At 40.0% G+C, this 18,336-nt stretch overlaps 1 protein-coding gene across 6 annotated transcripts in view; it reads right to left on the bottom strand.

Moving 5' to 3' along the window:
- Window positions 1-3,072: 3,072 nt before the first annotated feature.
- The window catches only part of COL4A5 (collagen type IV alpha 5 chain), an 86,535-nt gene continuing 71,271 nt past the window's right edge, over window positions 3,073-18,336 (bottom strand). For 3 of the 6 annotated variants that reach the window (XM_035324636.1, XM_035324635.1, XM_035324640.1), the window contains 13 exons: window positions 17,734-17,919; window positions 15,903-15,911; window positions 13,622-13,630; window positions 12,174-12,307; window positions 11,688-11,760; window positions 11,468-11,539; window positions 10,967-11,095; window positions 10,605-10,703; window positions 9,093-9,305; window positions 8,573-8,750; window positions 7,911-8,025; window positions 7,375-7,547; window positions 3,073-5,899 (listed from right to left, as the gene is read on the bottom strand). In XM_035324636.1, the coding sequence (XP_035180527.1) occupies window positions 5,818-5,899; window positions 7,375-7,547; window positions 7,911-8,025; window positions 8,573-8,750; window positions 9,093-9,305; window positions 10,605-10,703; window positions 10,967-11,095; window positions 11,468-11,539; window positions 11,688-11,760; window positions 12,174-12,307; window positions 13,622-13,630; window positions 15,903-15,911; window positions 17,734-17,919 (1,472 nt within the window). In that variant the 3' untranslated portion in view covers window positions 3,073-5,817. The remainder of the gene's footprint in view (window positions 5,900-7,374; window positions 7,548-7,910; window positions 8,026-8,572; window positions 8,751-9,092; window positions 9,306-10,604; window positions 10,704-10,966; window positions 11,096-11,467; window positions 11,540-11,687; window positions 11,761-12,173; window positions 12,308-13,621; window positions 13,631-15,902; window positions 15,912-17,733; window positions 17,920-18,336) is intronic. The other 3 variants (XM_035324639.1, XM_035324638.1, XM_035324637.1) reach the window with 2 other exon arrangements.

Genomic DNA, 18,336 nt, shown 5'->3' on the forward strand with positions numbered 1-18,336 from the left:
TGGGTTCGTAGCTTTGTGTATGACTGGGTATGGAAGTCTTATTATCAGCATCTAATAGTCTTGGAAGGAATTTTTAGCAGCAGAGTATCAAATAGGTGGCTGCCTTTAGAGTTTACGGTAACAGGGGACAAGTATGGCTTGCTGCTTTAAGTTTCATAGCAGTACTTGGGTTTGAGATGTGCTAAATATGGTCCCAGTATGTAAAAACAAAACATATATAGATCTCGTAATTTCGGGTCGCGTACCCACTTGTACAAACAACTGTGCTTAAGCTGAAAAATATCTATAAAGTGTGGTGCCTTTTCAGATTCTTCCTGATGTGAACAATACGTCAATTCGATATAGAAAGAGCTTTTATCCATAGATGTGACCTTATTTTATTTTCACAAATGTGGGCAATTACTTTGAAATGCCTTGGATTTTTTTTCTTTAAAAACACCTGATTTCCTCCTTATTCTGTTATTCAGAATACCGCATTAAAACAACTCGGTAAAAGTCAAGTTTGCTGTAAGAATAGGGTTTTCTCCAACTAAACCAGCCCCCTTACTTAGGGCCTCATTTTATAGCATGTCGCCTGCATTGGGAAGAGAAGGAAACCAGGACTTCTCATACATGGCAGAGGCAGCCCTGCCAGCAGTAAACAAACAGTGACAATTAGCCAAACACTGTCAAGATCGTTGCAACAGTCTCACAATAACTGCTTTAAGAGACCTTTGCCTGAAAGACTCAGCAGACCTGAAGTCAGCTAACTGCTGGAGGGTGGTGGTTTTTTTTTTTTTTTCTTTTTTGGGGGGGTGTGGTTTGGGAGGGGGGGAAGGGGAAGGCTGAGGAGGGGAGATGAGGAGGGGAATGCAGTTTTGCACTAATTTTTCAAACTCCTTTGGGTGAATCATTGACAGAACTCACCATTTCTGAAGCATGATGAAAGCCCTCAGTTAAAACCAGAAGGCAGTACGACTTCTTATCTCAGTTTGAAGGTAGTGACTAAAAGAGACATTAAAAGGCTTTGTTTTGAAATACATTGACCAATTCCAGTGGACCTTGCATCTCCTCGAGCAATAGGGTACTGGAAATAAGTATCTGGCAGTGAGAAATTACAGGGGAAGAAGGACCACTTCAGAGTTACCAGGCAATATGACTTATATTCTACTTTTCCCATCCCTGTATCCTCTTTTGGCTGTAGCAATAGTGTTCCTTCAAACATAAATTATTTTCTCCTGTAATTTTTCCATGAAGGGTCACGAAGGAACAACTCGGAGGAGAGCAGGAGCCCTGAGCTTGCTGCATATATCTGGGGGGTAAGAACTCCTTTTTCCTCCCTTTTGTGAGAGGAACACCCCAAGCTCAGGCAGTTCCTTCATTTCCTTGGTTTTCTTTCTGAGATACTGAGTTAATTTATCTTTAATTAAATTATTTTAAAAGATTTTAATTGCATTTGAAAGAAGAGTTGTAAGCTATAGAGACTGACTCAGGAAATTCTAGCTCAGTGGGCACAGAAACGATTCATTGGCACTGTAGCTGCTGGGCTGTGCTCCACCCTTGAGCTATAGTGAGCACCTCCAGCACAGCCAGCAGTTTGTCTGCTTTAATAACCAGTTAATCTTGACCTTGTTGCCAGCTGGGGCTGTTCTTAGGCAGTGGTCACCAGTCTGCAGCACGTGGGTTGAGTTAATAATCTTTTCTTCAAAAGCAAAGAATTCCAGATACTTATCCTATGTATTAAAATGCAGAACGCTGCTACTACTCCCCTGAGCTAATTACTGCTCTTGCCTTTCATTAGCAAGTGTCCTGCTTTTTGTCCCTAAACTGCCCTGAAAAGACGAAGTTATTGCTGTGTCTTGCACAATGCCCAGCTTGCACGCCTAGTGGAAGTAGCCACAGCAGCAGAAGTAGTTTGTGTCCAACAACATCGCTGGATTGTCTAAAGGATAACTTCTCTGGGAAGGAACTGTAAAAAAATCAGCTAATGGTGTCCACAGCAGCACGCTCCTAAGTCTTGCAAAACAGCTTTCCCTCGGTGCCCCTGTGATGGCACTTCCCTGCAGCGCAGGCACCGCACTGACTCAGGGAGCTGGCAAAACAACCTGTGAAATACATGCTACAAAATACATCATCTGGATAGAAAAGTGCATAGAAAATGCAAAAGATCAAATTTTGGAGCTTTGGCCTTTCTTACTTGCAAGATAAAAAAAAAAAAAAATCACTCAGGTTCTAAAATTGCTTTCTAAAATTGGTACTTCCTCTGCCTTAGAGACAAGAAATCCTTAGCTGTTGAGGGACCGACCTCTACAGTTGAGGACAAAAAGCTGTATGGTTAAGAGTTTCTAAAGCACAAAGTTTGCACGCAGTAGCCTAGTTCAATGTATTTCAAATCTTGCTGCAGTGCTCTGTGTGCCCACCTTAATTTATAGACTGATTGGAGAATTCTTTCAGAAGTTTAAGTTCTGCATTATATATGAATTTGAGGTTGAAAGAAGCAGTTCCCTTTTAGTCATGGCCTGTAGTAGAAATTATTAGAGTGAAGGAAGCTCCTGAATAGCCTGTCTTAAGCAGAATTTCATTCTTGTTATGCATAAGGTTACTGGGTTTGAGGATTTGCACGCTAGTGTTCCTTTAGAAAGCTGCATTTTTAACTAATCAGCCCTGTTGCAACTGGCAGCAGAGCATCTTTAACTCCATTCTGCAAGAAGCTTTCAAAGAAGAACGGGGCAGTGAGAAAGGAGAGGTAGTGCACTCCCCTTCCAGCAAGCTTTAATAAGTCATTGCTGATGCAGGTGCTTCCAGGAACTCGGTCCTGTTTCTTCTCTAGCTTTCTTTGAAAGCTGTATGGTGCCCTCGAGTGGCTAAAGTGCACGTCTTTTCCCCCCTAGAGCTTACAAATGCAATCACGTTAAAACAGACTGGTTTTACATACCTAGCAAAGAGAATAAAACCTTTAGTTAAAAACGAATCAAACTACAGGAAGAAAGCCTAACTACAGCTGAGTAAGTGGGGTTCTGATCCAGATCATGTTTAGGCTGAAGACTATAACGCTTTACATGGTCAAAAGAATTACTTTTCAAATAACAAATCTGCAAACACAAGGTTTTACCTGTAGTTTAATATGTATATACTGATGGATAGCACCTAGAGGCCCCAGTCAACAGTTGAGGTCCCCTTCAATGTTGCACATAGACATGTCTCTGCCCCAAAGAGCTTACAGTCTAAGCAGTCCAGAAGTGGCAGAAAATAATAACCATGCTTTCTTTTATAGAAGAGAAACTCAGATCTAACACAGGTCAAATGATTTGCCTGTTCTAAGGCACAGACTGTGGTGGGAATTAAGCGAGCACTGTTTTAGTCTCTACTGCATGTCTCAATTAAAAGATGTTCCTTCTGCTCTACACTACTTTTCTCTTAATAAAATCACAATTAGCTCTTTGAGAAATCTCAGCCTAAAGTTGATTAAAGTTCAGCACTGTTCTCTAAGTCAAGGTGGGAGCTGCAGGAGTAGAACAAAGAACATACCTGTCAGAAGTGTAGCTGCTTCTCATTTTTTGTGGTCATCTCACAGCTTTGGGAGCTAAAGCTGCCACAAGACAAGCTGCTCCGCACGCTATCTATGTTAGATTGGAATTGTAACTCCTGTCTTGTCAGTATTCAGTAGGTTTTGTTCTACAGGCTGTGAAAGAGGCCCAAATCTTAGAAAACAGCACCATTGATGCAGTACTAGAACAAACACGTTCTCACTTTTCCCAGGTCCCAATATATGAACACAGCTCCTTGTGAATGCAATCAAGGCAAGACAGGTAGAGTTGGTAGAGATTCAGGAGAGCTCTTCACCCTGGGCACTGTCTGAACTTAGCCTCTATTCTGTTTTCTGGGGCTAGGGATAGGCTCCTATTTTACACTTCTGAGGAGGAGCCGGTGGTAAGATATGGGCTTGGGTTTACCAGAGACATAACATTTTATTTTAGCTTTGGTAACAAAGTTCTTGGCTTGGAGATAGCAACAGGTTCCATTTATTGTGATGTGCATCAGCAAACCAAAGTAAACTAAGTTGAAAGCTGCACATTGCTGAGTAGGCCATTATCTACCCACATAGGTAACTGCAGCTAATGGAAAAAGGATAAAGCTATTATGACTTTGCATTTTAAACTAAATAATCTGTTTCATACCTGAAAGCTTTTGAAATCAGCACCAATCTCATTGCAAAAATCACTGCCACCTGGTAAGTCACCAGTCCTATGTCTTTTTTCAAACATGCATAAAACAAGATTTCTGATGCTCCAGGTTTACAAGGACAACTGAAAGGTAAGGGTGAATAGCCATTAGCAGATAAATTACGTAACAGTAGTCAATATAAACACACATACTTCACCTGTATAAAGCTGTATGTTAATTCACAAGTTAAGTTGTATTGATGGCTAGTGGAGGTGACAATTTAAAACAACAGAAATATTAAAAGTATCAACACTTGAAAAATAGTCTTGGCTTTGGCTACGGAGCTCTGTTTATATATAAATGGAAATGAAGCAGCACTGACAGTTACGCATACAAAAAGTGATCACTTTTCAGCTATTGCACAAGTAGTGACACACCAAGACATACACAGTAGGATTCTTACAGAATGCCTTCAGAGACAAGGAACTGCATGCACCATTTTTCAAGGCCTTATGTGAACTGTACATACACAAGAGTTACTATATATTGTGAATACATTGTGGTTGAATATAAAGTCACGTAAGATCAAAGGAAAGGATTAATCTGTAAATAGGAAAAGATAATTTCCACCAGTTTACGCTTTATTTTATTCAGGTTTCTTAGCACGTACACTATTCTGGATAATATGTGTGACACCACTTCAGAGTAAAGAGAGGTTTCATGTAAGCATAATCTTAAATGCTTTGGTAACTGGATGTTCCCAAGGAACAGGTTTTGTTGAACCAAACTGATTACTACTAAAACGTGAATGTGACTTTTATTCAGAATAGAAGGATATAGTATATGGCTAATCATTTCACATATTTTCACAAGATTTAAAAAAAAAACAAAAACTTTTCAAGTGGATTGGGCTCTCTAAGCACAAATAAAACCACTGATAGCATGGTGTACATTATTAACATTTAAAACCCTGATCAAAATGACTTCAGGATAATTGTGCATTTCCCTAAATACAACAGGTTGGCAACTGAGGAAGGAAATGAAATATTGAATGAATAAGTAGGTGTAAGAGGTGTAAATTCTCTCCGTACCACAAATTTTATAATAAAATACTGCTGTATATTTTAACTTTAGACATAAGCATTTTCATATCTGAGTCTGGTTTGTTTCTAAATGACTGAAAATTTCAGCTAAAAAGGTGTTTACACAATATACACATTTCATTACTTACAGAGAAATAAGCTTAAAATTTCATATTAAAAACCTGGGATACAGTAGGGTTAGTAGCACCATGAAAAATGTTTTTCAAAACTGCAGTCTTGTTATTTTAAACATACTCAGTGCGTTGTGGTTTTCTTTATTCTCTTGGTAGATCAAAAAGGTGCCATTTTGGTACAGGGAGAGAAATGAAAAATTTCATCTTCTGATCCTTTGTGAACCTCAAGCCTCTTTTCTGTTTCCAAGAGGTCAATTCTTTCTTCTCATCTTAGTCCTGTTGTCAAATACGTACCAAACAACCCTTAGCTTGGCACGAGTGAGGTACACTTGAATTTGCGTGGTTAAAACAGTTTGGATTTGTTTTTTTTTCTTTCTGCACAGTAGCACCATTGTTACAGCTGGAGGACAGTGCATCTTAGGAATTTTCAACTGTTTTACAAAACATCCTCCAAGATGTTACGTCTTCTTCATGCAAACTTGACAACGACTAATACGCGTCCTCAAGTCTCCAGCTTTCAGTGTCTCTGACTGAGGTTTACTGGGTGACAGACAAAAAGGGAAGGCTAGGTTAGCTTTTTCTTTGTTAACAGAACTGTAACTTTAAACTTCTGCTTAATTTAAAAGTTGAAGGTAAAACGGAAGCACATAATTGGGAATTAGTCCAGTATCTAAGGATTTTTCTGGATATCCTCACAGCAGGTGACAGAAGCTCAGTTTTGTCCGGTATCCCCATATGCAGAAGGTATGCTATAATCAACTACTTCAGTCCAGCATGTGATGGACCAGAGCACAGATGAATACTCAATTGAGTAGAAAGCAAATTTTGTACATTAGAGACAGAATTTCTGGGGGCCATAGTGTACTTTCCCCCTTTCATGAAAAATGCATTTGGAATCGGTGGTTCCTCAGATGCAGGGTATTGTAACAGTCCATAAGAAACACTGCTACAGTGAGATTTGTATATTTAAGGGATGAATTTAACAAGTAATTTTCTTCTGTAGAAGGTAGGAGGTAGCAATGTAACATATTTATGTAATGTGGATGTTCACCCAGAATAAGAGGCAATTCTTGATTTTTTGTCTCAATAAGGCAAGTTGAATTTCTGGGTTGACAGCAAATGGTAGAGACCATTCAAAGGTCCGTAGTAATTACTGGTAGGCAGTTTTCACCAGTGAATTATCACTAATAAACTACCCTGAAAACTTGGTGACGATTACTTAATGTACATCAAATATTACAGTGTAATTGTTACACAAAACCCAATTAGAGGCCACTACTACCCTGTCAAGACTGTGCACATTGCCAGTCCTGTACCACAAGGCTACATTTTCCAATTTGGTGGCAGTGGAAAGATTTGTGAGGCTTTTATTAGCTACACAAACAAAACAGTAGCATTTTATTCTATGAAAGAAGATGCTTTTTCAAAGAAAAAAATGAAAATGCTGATCAATTAGAAAGGGAAAATCTGGAGGAACTGAAATCCTGATGGCAGAAAAGCCAGTGGTGTCCTGATCCTTCTATAGAGTACTGGAAAAAATGCTTGCTAGGGAGAGTATGGAACCTCCTTCAAACAAGTTATATGACCATCTACCTTGAAAGTTTTAAGTACAGTTGATTTTGCCCTGGGGCTGAGAATAGATTCCCCTCAAGTTTAAATATTTCAGTCTATTTAAAGGCATGCAAAGAAGAAAACAACAACAAAATCACTCTTTTAGGCTCGACTACAGTCACTACAGTCAGACTACTCTCAGAGAAGGTCCTACTAAATATGAATTAAGAGTTGACTTACAAAGAATCTGACTCCTTCCAAAACGATGTGCCCTCACAAGTTTTTACATAATATAAAAGGCTTACCCTAGCACACACTTGAAAAACTGGTTGTGGGAAGGAAAAACAAAACAAATTCTTTCCCTAATCCCCTGTAAACACATCTCTTTTGATCTTAGGAATAAATTTGCTTTCTAAAGATTTAAGTCTGGAATAAAGCACTATACAAGAAACAGGTTTTCTTACCTGAACATTTCTGACACTTCAACAGTCGCCAGCCAGAAACTGTATGAATTGGCGTAGTAGTTACAAGTGCCACGACCATGGCACTCGATGAATGGAGCTGAGCGGAATTCTTCTAAACAGGATCCAGGCGACGCCAAGGCCTGTCCAGAGCCTTCTGCTCCAGCACTAGTGTGCTGAGGTAGTAGGGAAGAAAGAAATGCACATGCACACAAGAAGCTTAGAGTAGGAGCTAAAAAATAATAGCATAGCATTCAAATGCTAGAAAATCCACTGTTTTTTCATTCTTGGTTGAGATGCTGTGACACCAGACACCTCCATAAATACCCTTACAAGGGCAGGACTTAAAAAGCATTATTAGTTACTCTGCTCTCTGTATCCTGGAAAATTGTTATTAATCTTGGCTAACAAGGTTAGTAATTGAAGGTAAAGGCTTTCTCTAATGACGACCATACTTGATTTTAACAGAAAGTCCTAAAGCACCTAGCTGAGGACACAAAGAGGTAATAGTCACTTCTGGAGTGGGAGGTAATTCTTACCATCATAAAAGAGTAACCGATCCAAAGGGAGTCCCAGCCTGGAGGACACGAAGGAATCTGAATGGTCTGACTGTGGACAGCTATCACCATAGCAGGAGCTTCACACACAACACACCTGGACACAGAATAAGTATCAGAGAAACATGACATTAAAATGCATGCTTTATTTAGAGTTATAACACAGGGAAATGGAGAACGAGCCAGCTAGGGGCTGTTCTATTAATCCAGATTTCAGCTTCTTAACGTATCTTATAACTGCAGTAAGACCCTAGTTCTGAGTGCAAGATCTGCCTTTATTTCCACTAACAACACTGGGTAAAATACAGCAGCAGTTCCTGAAACAAAAAGTGGAAGCTCCAAGTCCCCAGGTAAATGCCTTCATCCTAGAGCTGCTGGCTCCCATGTTCTCTTTCCTGTTCACAATGATACCGCACTCACACTTCCTCGGGCGAGAAAAGCTCTCAGAGCATTTCAGCCTCTAAGGATCTGCATTTTGAGACAATGGACACTTAAAAACAGACTTTTCCCAGTATTTCCCGAAGCAAAACACGACATTAATCTCCCAGTGTCCAACATGCGGGCTGGAAACATGTGGTTAAGACGTATTATTTATTTATCTAGATGCTTAAAAAAAGAGCCTGTGATAGCCTGCTTTGTCTCACCGGCTAATGAATGGCTGAATGCTCTGCCCAGTCAGTGGCTCCATGCTCATTGGCATTGGCTCTGGAGTTGATAGCCAGTAGGAATAGTCATTCCTTGATGCAAAATTACAAACGTTGTTGATGTTGCAGAACATGAAGGGCATGGTGCTAAAACGTCTAAGGCAGCTCCCAGCAGTACCTAAACATTAAGATACATAAAATGCAACAGTAAAGTTTTAATTTCACTGTTTTTTTTTGCAGTTTTTCAAGAACAGTAATTGTGTATTCTTCTTCTTCACCTGTGTGCACAGCATGTGTTATCAAATTGTCACATGCAGGGAAAAAAACTCGCAGATTTGGTTTACATTCTTCTTTCATCCTGAATTACTATGCACAGCTTCTGGAGGCAGTAGATCTTAGCATGCATTCCCCATCCTCGCTTAAGTAAACTCCAGGATGGTCATTTCTTCAGCAAACCAGAACATTGGAAGAAACATCTACAACCTCTTTCCCCTTAAAGACAGCACACAACATTTCTCACCCAAATCCTGGCCGTGAGCTCTCTCATTTCCTTGCACATATAAAAGAGAGAATCCATCATATATTCTTGACGTTCCTTGTGGACAAAGTGGTGTATCTCTAGTCTGGCTGTGCCGAGTTATAAGGAATCCATGAGCAACAGAGGCTGTTCCGGGAGGCCCAGGTGGGCCTTGTAAGCCATCAGGACCAGGGGGGCCCTGTATTCCTCGTGAACCTATTCATAGAAGAAAAACACAACATAGTCTTTATTAACACTGTTTCTTGCTCTTTCCGGAATGATGTAGTTCTGAAAGGAAGAATGGTGTAGTGATTATGGTGCTTGTAAGTTGGGGGACCCTGGTATCAGCTAACACCATCTTCCTTAAACCATTTTTTTTCCTGATGAGGTTGGTCAAATCATAAACTAATTATAAAGTAACAGTGCAACTTTCTGGCATCATAGGGGCATTGTGAAGTTAAATATGTTCAGAGTTGTGAGGCACTAAGATAACAACTGCAATGGACATGGCAGCCACTGAAATAAGTCCAAAGCAGCTTCCCAAATCCAAAACCTACTCATCTGCCTGTGCAGCTTGGTAAGATAAAGCTGAAACATCTTGCTCAAAATCACAAAATAGGTTGCAGAGCCCGAACAGAAGCGATTCTCACTGGAACATGCTCTGACAACACCTGAGCTAAAGCCCACCAAAATGAACAGAAAAGCTGGTCTCAGTTTTGGAGTAGGTGACAAAAAGTGGAAATGGGCTACAATAATCTTGAATGAGGCCAAGAAAAGTCATATGACTGAACAAAGTATCAGAAAAGGCATTTGTTCTTGAACAACAAAAATACCAGAACGTATAACTACAAATATTTAGACTATTTTATCCCATGATCATTATTATTTGTTTTTTCACTTAAAATAATGTTAACAGATTTCATAGAGGTATTCAGAGAAAAAAGAAAACAAGCATTGTGGATTTTTGTACTGTCTTAATTGTTTAAATTCTAATATTTTTTCTCCCAAGCTGCAATGTAGAACTACCCTGATATGCATTTTCTGCTTTAGAAAACTGTTCCAGTGCTGAATTTGATTTCTTTCCTCAAATGAGTAATCCTAAACAGTGGCTGCATGACAGCTTGATCTCTGCATGATTAAATTCTTTCCTTTGTTAAGTCTGATTTTCCCCATTCACAAGTTCCTTGTACAGTGAAAGTTACTTCACTAATCTCTCATTTCTGTTTCTTACTTTGCTCATGTTTTGCTGTTCACCATCATTGCTGCAAAGGGGATGCCTTTAATCTTAAAATGAAGTGTTCTACAGTATTACTCAGCAATGACTAGCAATGTGCTGATTTCCAAGAATGTTCCAAACCAAAGTGTGTGCAGCAGCATCATATTTTTGCACTGAGCAAATCCCAAAATTATTATTTTATTGTTTCACGAGGCAAATCTTGCTTCCCAGTATTAGCCCGCACTAAACAGGGAGCACATCTTTTTCCAGTGGGCCTCACAGGACAAACACAGCAGTACCTGGTTGGCCTGGAAGACCTCTCTCTCCTTTACGTCCTGCTGGACCATCAAAACCAGGGAGACCATCTCTGCCTGGATCACCAGGTACACCAATTGGACCTAGAAGAGGCAAATGAGAAAGTGAAATGAATCTCACTACAGAAATCTTTAAACTATGTAGGGCTCAACTGTTGTTTCTTCAAGATACACTAGACAAGAGCAGACCATTAAACCAGATGTATGTGCTACAATCCCACATTTTTTGATTATCTCTTCCTGAATTCAGTAACTTGTCTCTGCAGCCCATGCTAAGTGACACACATTGCACCTTGCAGTCAGCTGTACTGCTTAGTCGTTTTCCCTGCAGCCACCTAGAACCATACCTGGCAATCCCTGTGGTCCTGGCAATCCGGGTGGCCCTTTTGACCCAGGCTGTCCTGGAGGACCTGGGGGACCAGGGTCACCTTTGACAACAATGCTTCGTCCAATGGTACCTGGTAAACCTGGGGGACCTGAGAGAAAGTAACCCAAGGAGGAAGAGAGCATTAAAGACGGTTGCAGTAGCACACTATTTCTGTTATTCTTTATTGCAAAGTCAGCAGCCAAGAGCTCTATCACTACAAAGAGTAGTGTAATTGTATATGAAAGGCAAAAAAGTGCTCTTGGTGGCACCACAAAAGACATCTCTGCAGGGGTTAATCCAGGTAGACTGGACACAGAGTATAAAATACAGTAGGATTAATTGTAGGGCTAAAAGTTATAGCCTGGAATCGTTGTTTAAGCTGTTGCTCTCTTAACTACTGCCATTGCTGGCTGAGATCCACACAGTCCTACATCTGCGTAACAACATCTACCAGCAGGGAGCAAAGTGACAACAACGCTACCTGGTGGGCCTGGTAATCCTTGACTGCCTGTGAGGCCAGCAGGTCCTGCAGGTCCAGTGGGACCCTTCATACCTGAAACATCAAATTCATATGGTCACACAGTGAAGGAACTTGCTGTCTTACAAAATCTGCTGCAGGAATGGCCAAAATAAGGCTTCTTTCCTCCCTGAGGGGCTGTTACTGAATCTAGAGGTTTTCACTTAAAATGGTAGTTAAATACCTGGGAATCCTGGAACGCCTGGAACCCCGGGATCGCCCTTCATTCCATTCAGACCAGGACGACCAGGATCCCCCTGAACAGAACAGCTTCACGTTATTCACTCATCTCTCCAGTAGTTTCAGAAAAACATAAAAGCTGTGGCTAGGGGACAAATAAGCACATTTTGGGTCATTAAGTAGTGCTTTGGAGGGCTGAGGCCTTGCATTCTGCCTGCTCCCTGCCTGGTGCAGCAGGTGCTGTCAGAGAACACTGGAATGTGAACAGCTGCAATGGGAATGTAATGGGGAAAATCTGCCCAGGTACCGGGGGATAATGAAGGGTAAGGGTCCCCCCCCCCCCCCCCCCCATCTTGATACGTGGCAGGATATTAGTTACCACCACATTTTGGCTTTTCTTCTACCACAGTAAAATGCATGTTCCACCCAAACACGTTCAGTTTTTATTACATTTAAAAACAAACTAACAGAAAACCATTTCTTGTCCTACCTGGCGTCCAGGTGGTCCTTGATCTCCCTTTTGACCAGTCAGGCCAGGTGGGCCAGGCTGTCCTGGGTTCCCTTTTTCCCCTTTAAGTCCTCCACTGCCCGGTGGCCCCCGCAGACCTTCTGGGCCTGGCGAACCTTGACATTGTGGAACAAATATGCACACGTCAGTACCTGTCAACTTCTCCCCAGGGTTGTGCCTTCAGTGTAAAAAAATAAAGTTGGCTTGACTTCCCATTTATATTTCAATGCTGAATTCAGATAGAATAAACTAATGGGAAAACAAATAGAGGGATTATTTGTACTACCCAAATCAGGAACCAGGCCTGCTGGTATAGCTGATGAAGAGGAGCAGGTCCCTCTGGAAGGCAGTGCAACTCACCTGCACTAGAGGCTTACCAGTGACCAGGCAGCTGGCTTTAGTAGGAGCCAAGAAACCCCAAATTAGATGGTACAAATATCCCCTCCGCTAACCTGCATTGCATTCACTGTCTCTTAACAGACTCAATAATGTAAAATATTGCTGCTTTTTTGCTGTTGGAATGTGTAATACCTGCTGAGGAGCCTCGTATATGCTGCCTACTGACTGCTGGGCAGCAGGAAGCCCCTCATTCCGTCTTGCCTGAATACTAACTGGAGTTGGGGGCACTACCTTCTGCTCAGTGACCCTCCCTCCAGCTGATTTGTCTATCTTTAGTAGAATTATGCTCTGTAAATCCAACAGAGGAACTGAGCCAGTCTTTAAAAATTTTCCCTTTGAAACGGCCAAATTAATCCAAAAGAAAGGAGTGGTTTTAAACGAAACCTAGGTATTTGGAGCTCTGGAAAATGAGGCCCCATCTTTATGCCACCGTCTAAATAGAAAGCAACTTGTGGCGAAACAAACTGTAAGCAAGTGCAGCAACGGCTAATAACACTTTACAAGTTGGATCTCATAATTGGATTAACAAAACGATCTCTTTGCAGGACAGCACCAAGACATTCTCCCCCATAGTACAACAAATCTAGTAACATTTAGCAGTGTGCTAGATTTTCAGTTCTTAAGAATTTAAAATGTCCTTTGAAACCCTCATGGTCTATGGTCGGTGGATAAATCTGATGAGCTGTATTTCTGCATGCAAATCTGAGTGTAGAATTCATTCCAAAAATATCTTTTTAAAATAAGAGCCATTTTGTACTGTATTTCACACATATCCTATTGCAGTTTCAGCTACAGAAAAGTCCCATCATGCAAGAGTTTTTTGTGTTCATTTTGTTCTTTTAAACCAGTCCAGTACTGTACACATGCAAATAATAACAGGTTACCATCTGAGGCATGCTAATCGAACACATACAATCTTGCAGGGTAACCACAGTCTTTAAAAAACTAATGGCAGAATTACAGGAAAACATCCGTTTCTCTTACATCAAATGCAAGGCAGTAAAATAAATTGACTGAGTTAAGAGTCTAACCTGGAGGACCTGGAAGGATCAGAGTTCACCAAAGCCCAATGATCGATGTTAGAAGGGTCAGACATCACACAGTACAAAACAAGATTACTAGTTAGAAATAGTACAGATGACAGCATATACACTACACATCAACCCATTTCACCAGCATATTTTGTATTTACAATATAATCCACATGCATGCATAAAACCATACATGAGTACACAACAGTACGTATTTTCAGATACAAGTTATTCTGGTGACTAGGCTCTACTAAGACTAATTTGACACTTCATTTAATGGCAAACTTAAAGCTTTACTAAATGTGTTATTGCTTTAATGCTACAGCTGAGGCCTGCCACTGGTTAGTCCTACTCACAATGGGGTTTAGGCTATGTAACCATTTCACTGACAATATTCAGCACTCCCGGGGCCTGGAGCTTGGCAAATACACAGGGAAATTGTGAATGACAGCTTATTTTTGAAAAAAAAATGCTTTGGGCAGGACAGAAGTGTGATTAATACAGGGACTTAACACTACCAATCAGGTAATAGTGTCAACTAACTGTGAATAAAACTCTAGGACTGAAGAGTAGGCATATATCCTCCCCAAAACAGTAAGCAGAATTGATATGGATCAAAAGGGCTGCAAATGCTATCAGCAAAAAGACGGGGGAATTAACAAATTCGTAATTTGTCGTCTACTGTTGGCATTACTTTTTCTTAATAAAAATACCCCAAGATGCTAATTTACCTGTTTAAAGTTATGGAAAATGGCATGTGATAACATCCTCAGAAAAATGGTTTAAATGTAAGCTGCTGGTCCCTACCATGCTCCTGACTTAATATGTAATATTAATATAATTAGTATTAATATGGCTCCTGTCCCACTCGCGTCTTTCATGTCAGTGAAATGATTTAAATATATGAGTGTATAACCATGCAATTTACAGCTAAAAACTACAATAAATACATATCAGGTTTACCTTGGTGCACTATTTCTTACATATTTGGTAAATCATTTTAAATACTATAGGTGTAATACAGCTGTTAAAAATAACGACATGGACATTTCATTGTTGCTGTTAAGTACTCATAAACTTTATTTTACTGTTAGATTAAGTTTTGCTATGATTTATCAGTGTCTCCTGTGCGTGTCAATTACTGAATGCTGGCTGGGTACGGTCACAGGGTGGAACAAAATATGAAGCAATGGGTAAGTTCCTCTCCGCATACCATAATGGGAGCCTTCCTTGAAAGTGTGGGTACTGCTTGTGTGACCATGATTTAGTTAAAAGGTAAAGCCATATTTTTTTCCCCAATGATTTCATAAAGCTAAATGTGTATTTAGGTCTGAAACATCAGGGGCTACCACATTTGATACCTCACAGTGCTTAAGACAGCATGCTAAAATCTTCCTTTATGGAATTCCACTGACAGTTCTTTCCTTCCTAAAAATCATCATAGCAAAACTTGAAGACTGCATTATTAAGTAGATATGCCAAGTCATTTTTAATCTAGACATAAATGGTGGAGTCTTCCCAAGAGCTGGCTTGTACTACATGCTGATATTGTAAAATTAAGGCAAGCTTGTGAAAATTACCATGTTCTTGCCAATCCTGCTCCTGGTTCCTCCTCTCCTCCTCCCTAGTGGTATGGAGGAGAGGGCTGTGTGCTTCATTTTCATTAAATAAATGGTAGAGCAAGAGCTTTCCTCATTTCCTCTAACCATGTGCCAATCCTCTAACCAGGATTTCTCTGCAACGTAAGGTTAAAACGCTCTACATTGGGAATGTAAAACATTACAGTTGCTCTGTATAACTTTCCTCTGGAGCCTCTTGGTATAGAAGCACCTAATTCATTTATGTCACTTCAGAGTATCCAAAATCAACAGCAGCAGGTGTTACAAAAAATGCATACTGTCATTTGTCTAAGCTGCAAAACACAATTGTATAAATTGGCACAGGAGGACAGCACAATATGCTTTAAAAATAGGAAAAATAGTCTATTTTTTTCAGCTGCTCTGGGAATAAATAGGCTAAAACAAATTTCACAGTCAGGGACACTAAAAGCCTTCCAAATCTGGACCCACATGACATGACCTTCCATCATGGGAAACACTGTCCTTCCAGTCCTACAACAACATGGAGGAAGAGTCTGAAAGCTAGCTCTAAACTCTTCTGTTCTACCATGAATTAAAAGGTACGTATGAAAAATGACTCAGCATATCTACATTTAGACACTAAAAAAGTATATACATCATATCTTCATGCAAAGTTATTATTTTGGAGTTAAGGGGCTAACCTGAGGGACCTGGGAGTAGGGGGTCAGAGTTCACCAAGGTCATCATTAGAACAAGGGAAAAACATCAAAATTGTTAGAAATGTCAACAAACTAACATATTCAACTAAACCTTTCTTTTTAGATTTAGCTCAATATTCCTTTACATACAGTATGCAAAACACCAAACTATTATTATTCATTGCAGTGAAAACTAGACATATGGAATAACAGCAATGGTATGTTGCCCTGGAAATTGACTTCATTTTATCATTGATTAATCAATCCTTCCCAACACCATCTATCCAGATTTGTTTTAGGGGCAACCCAGCTGAAGTCAGAGCGCTTTACCATGTTTGACCTCATTGCTTTTACTAATCTTAGAAAATGCCCAGAAGTCAACAACAAACAGTGTATGGATACAACTTTTGTTTTTATTTATGTCCCTGGAAGGGGAGTAATTTGACAGCCAGACAACTGCTTTTATGACTAGCTGCCTTATGTTGAAACGTTACAAAAATCAGCATTTCAACAATAGACTGTGTTATCGTTTGAAACAAAAGGCTAGTGTGCTGATGGTACCAGAACTGTAATAATAGTTTGGTTTGTCCACATTAGTTCACGCATAACTGAGCGAAACAAATGCTTTACTTTATTCATTACATGCAACAAAAATGGAAATCAGAGAAAGAAAGAGAAAGAGAGAGAACATGGCTGAGCAGAACCTCACTGGTTGTTGTTTTTTTTTCCCCCAATGCTCATAAAACTACACCAAATGAGTACCACCACTCCTCAGCTTCCCCATTCAATTTGAGTCAGTAACCACCCAATTTATACAGAGAGCTGTAAACAGGATGAGAAGCTTCAGAAAAACAACAATGCTACAACAGCAGAGCGTAGAATCTCAATTAGTAGCTTTATTAAACATCAGGAGATGCTTAGCTGGTTTACTGTTTTTTTATTTTTTAAGGTGTCGGAATCAAGCCTGAGGAAAAAAAAAAAGGAATCTTAAATTCTTCCCAAGTGTTCACTGTAAAACTAATTTATCCCTTGATATCTAAAGTGAAAAACACACGTGTGGCAGCTATTTTACAAATACACTAGCTCAGAACTGACTTTCCCCAAACAAATCTTTGAACAACAGAAAAATCTGAGGTCAGAGTTTGAGAATGCAAATAAATTGAGGCAAACAAACATTTTATGACAAAAATCAAATTCTAAAACAAGCAAGGAAGTTGCTCAGCTATGTTAACTCAGCATGGTGAGTTTTTCATTCCCAGAATTAGTTGGTGCAGGAACAAAATGCAAACATGGAATGGAAAGATGAACACAGCATGATGGTGCACTGAATCCATGGGAGCCACATGACACAATGGAGCAATGACTTATGTTACATGACCCGAGGATGAAGAGGCAGCTATCCAATTTGATCATGCTGTGATGCTAACGTGAATTTGATTTTCATGACTCTTAAAATGATGGATTTGTTACTTTTGGTTTTTGTGTGCGATGACATTTGCAGGATTGTCACATGATCAGCAAAGGTATCAGATGTTCAAAAGTCGGTATCGTGCTCGCTAGATGATTTCTGTGACAGCATGCGGAGAATCTCACATTTATTAAAACACGTTTTTGCTGCCAGGTATCAGAAACGAATAGAAACTGAGGATGTTTTATTTTTAGATACTGTCACTTTTGGCAACAAAATCCTCTGGTTGCCCATAAACACTTAAGACCTATGCCATGAGGCTTGAACTTACCATCTAAATAAATGGACAAAGTCTAAGCACTGATAACCTAGCAGCAAAATGCAAAAGTACTGGCAGATGTTGATGGGTATGGATCACACTCTTACCTGGTCTTCCTGGAACACCTGGTGGGCCAGGGCTACCTTTAGGACCTTCCAGAGGTGGCCCTGGTAATCCCGGTGGACCCGGTGGGCCCTGTAGGCCAGGGAATCCTTGGAAACCTGGTTCTCCCTTCAGACCTGGAAGTCCAGGTGGTCCTGGTGGGCCAGGTAACCCCAGTTCACCTTTTTGCCCTGTAAAACCAAACAGCTGTATTTATGAATACTGTTACAAACCGATACGTGGAAATGTCAGTTTGCAGAGCTATTTCTCTCTCTTGATTAAGAAGGTGCAAGTCTGGCCACATCTCATCTCATTTTTGGAGTGAGAAAGTATAAAAATCGAACTAACAAATTCAGAAAAGAATTGGGGCCAATAATTCTTGCAGGAGAAAGTGCTATAGCTTTTGAAACATTAAAAGATCTTTACAAAGTCTCACTTTACTTCTCAGTGACACTGTAATTTATAATCATCTTCTGAGTTTATGAACCTACAAGCAATACTTTTCATGAGCTTTAAATACCTGCAAAGAAATCTGTGAGAATTAAGACTTTGTTATTTTTTGGAGACACCACTGAAAGTTAAGACGTGCAAGATTTTCAAATACATTT

Source organism: Oxyura jamaicensis, chromosome 4 (genome assembly GCF_011077185.1).
Source record: "Oxyura jamaicensis isolate SHBP4307 breed ruddy duck chromosome 4, BPBGC_Ojam_1.0, whole genome shotgun sequence".
Taxonomy (NCBI): domain Eukaryota; kingdom Metazoa; phylum Chordata; class Aves; order Anseriformes; family Anatidae; genus Oxyura; species Oxyura jamaicensis.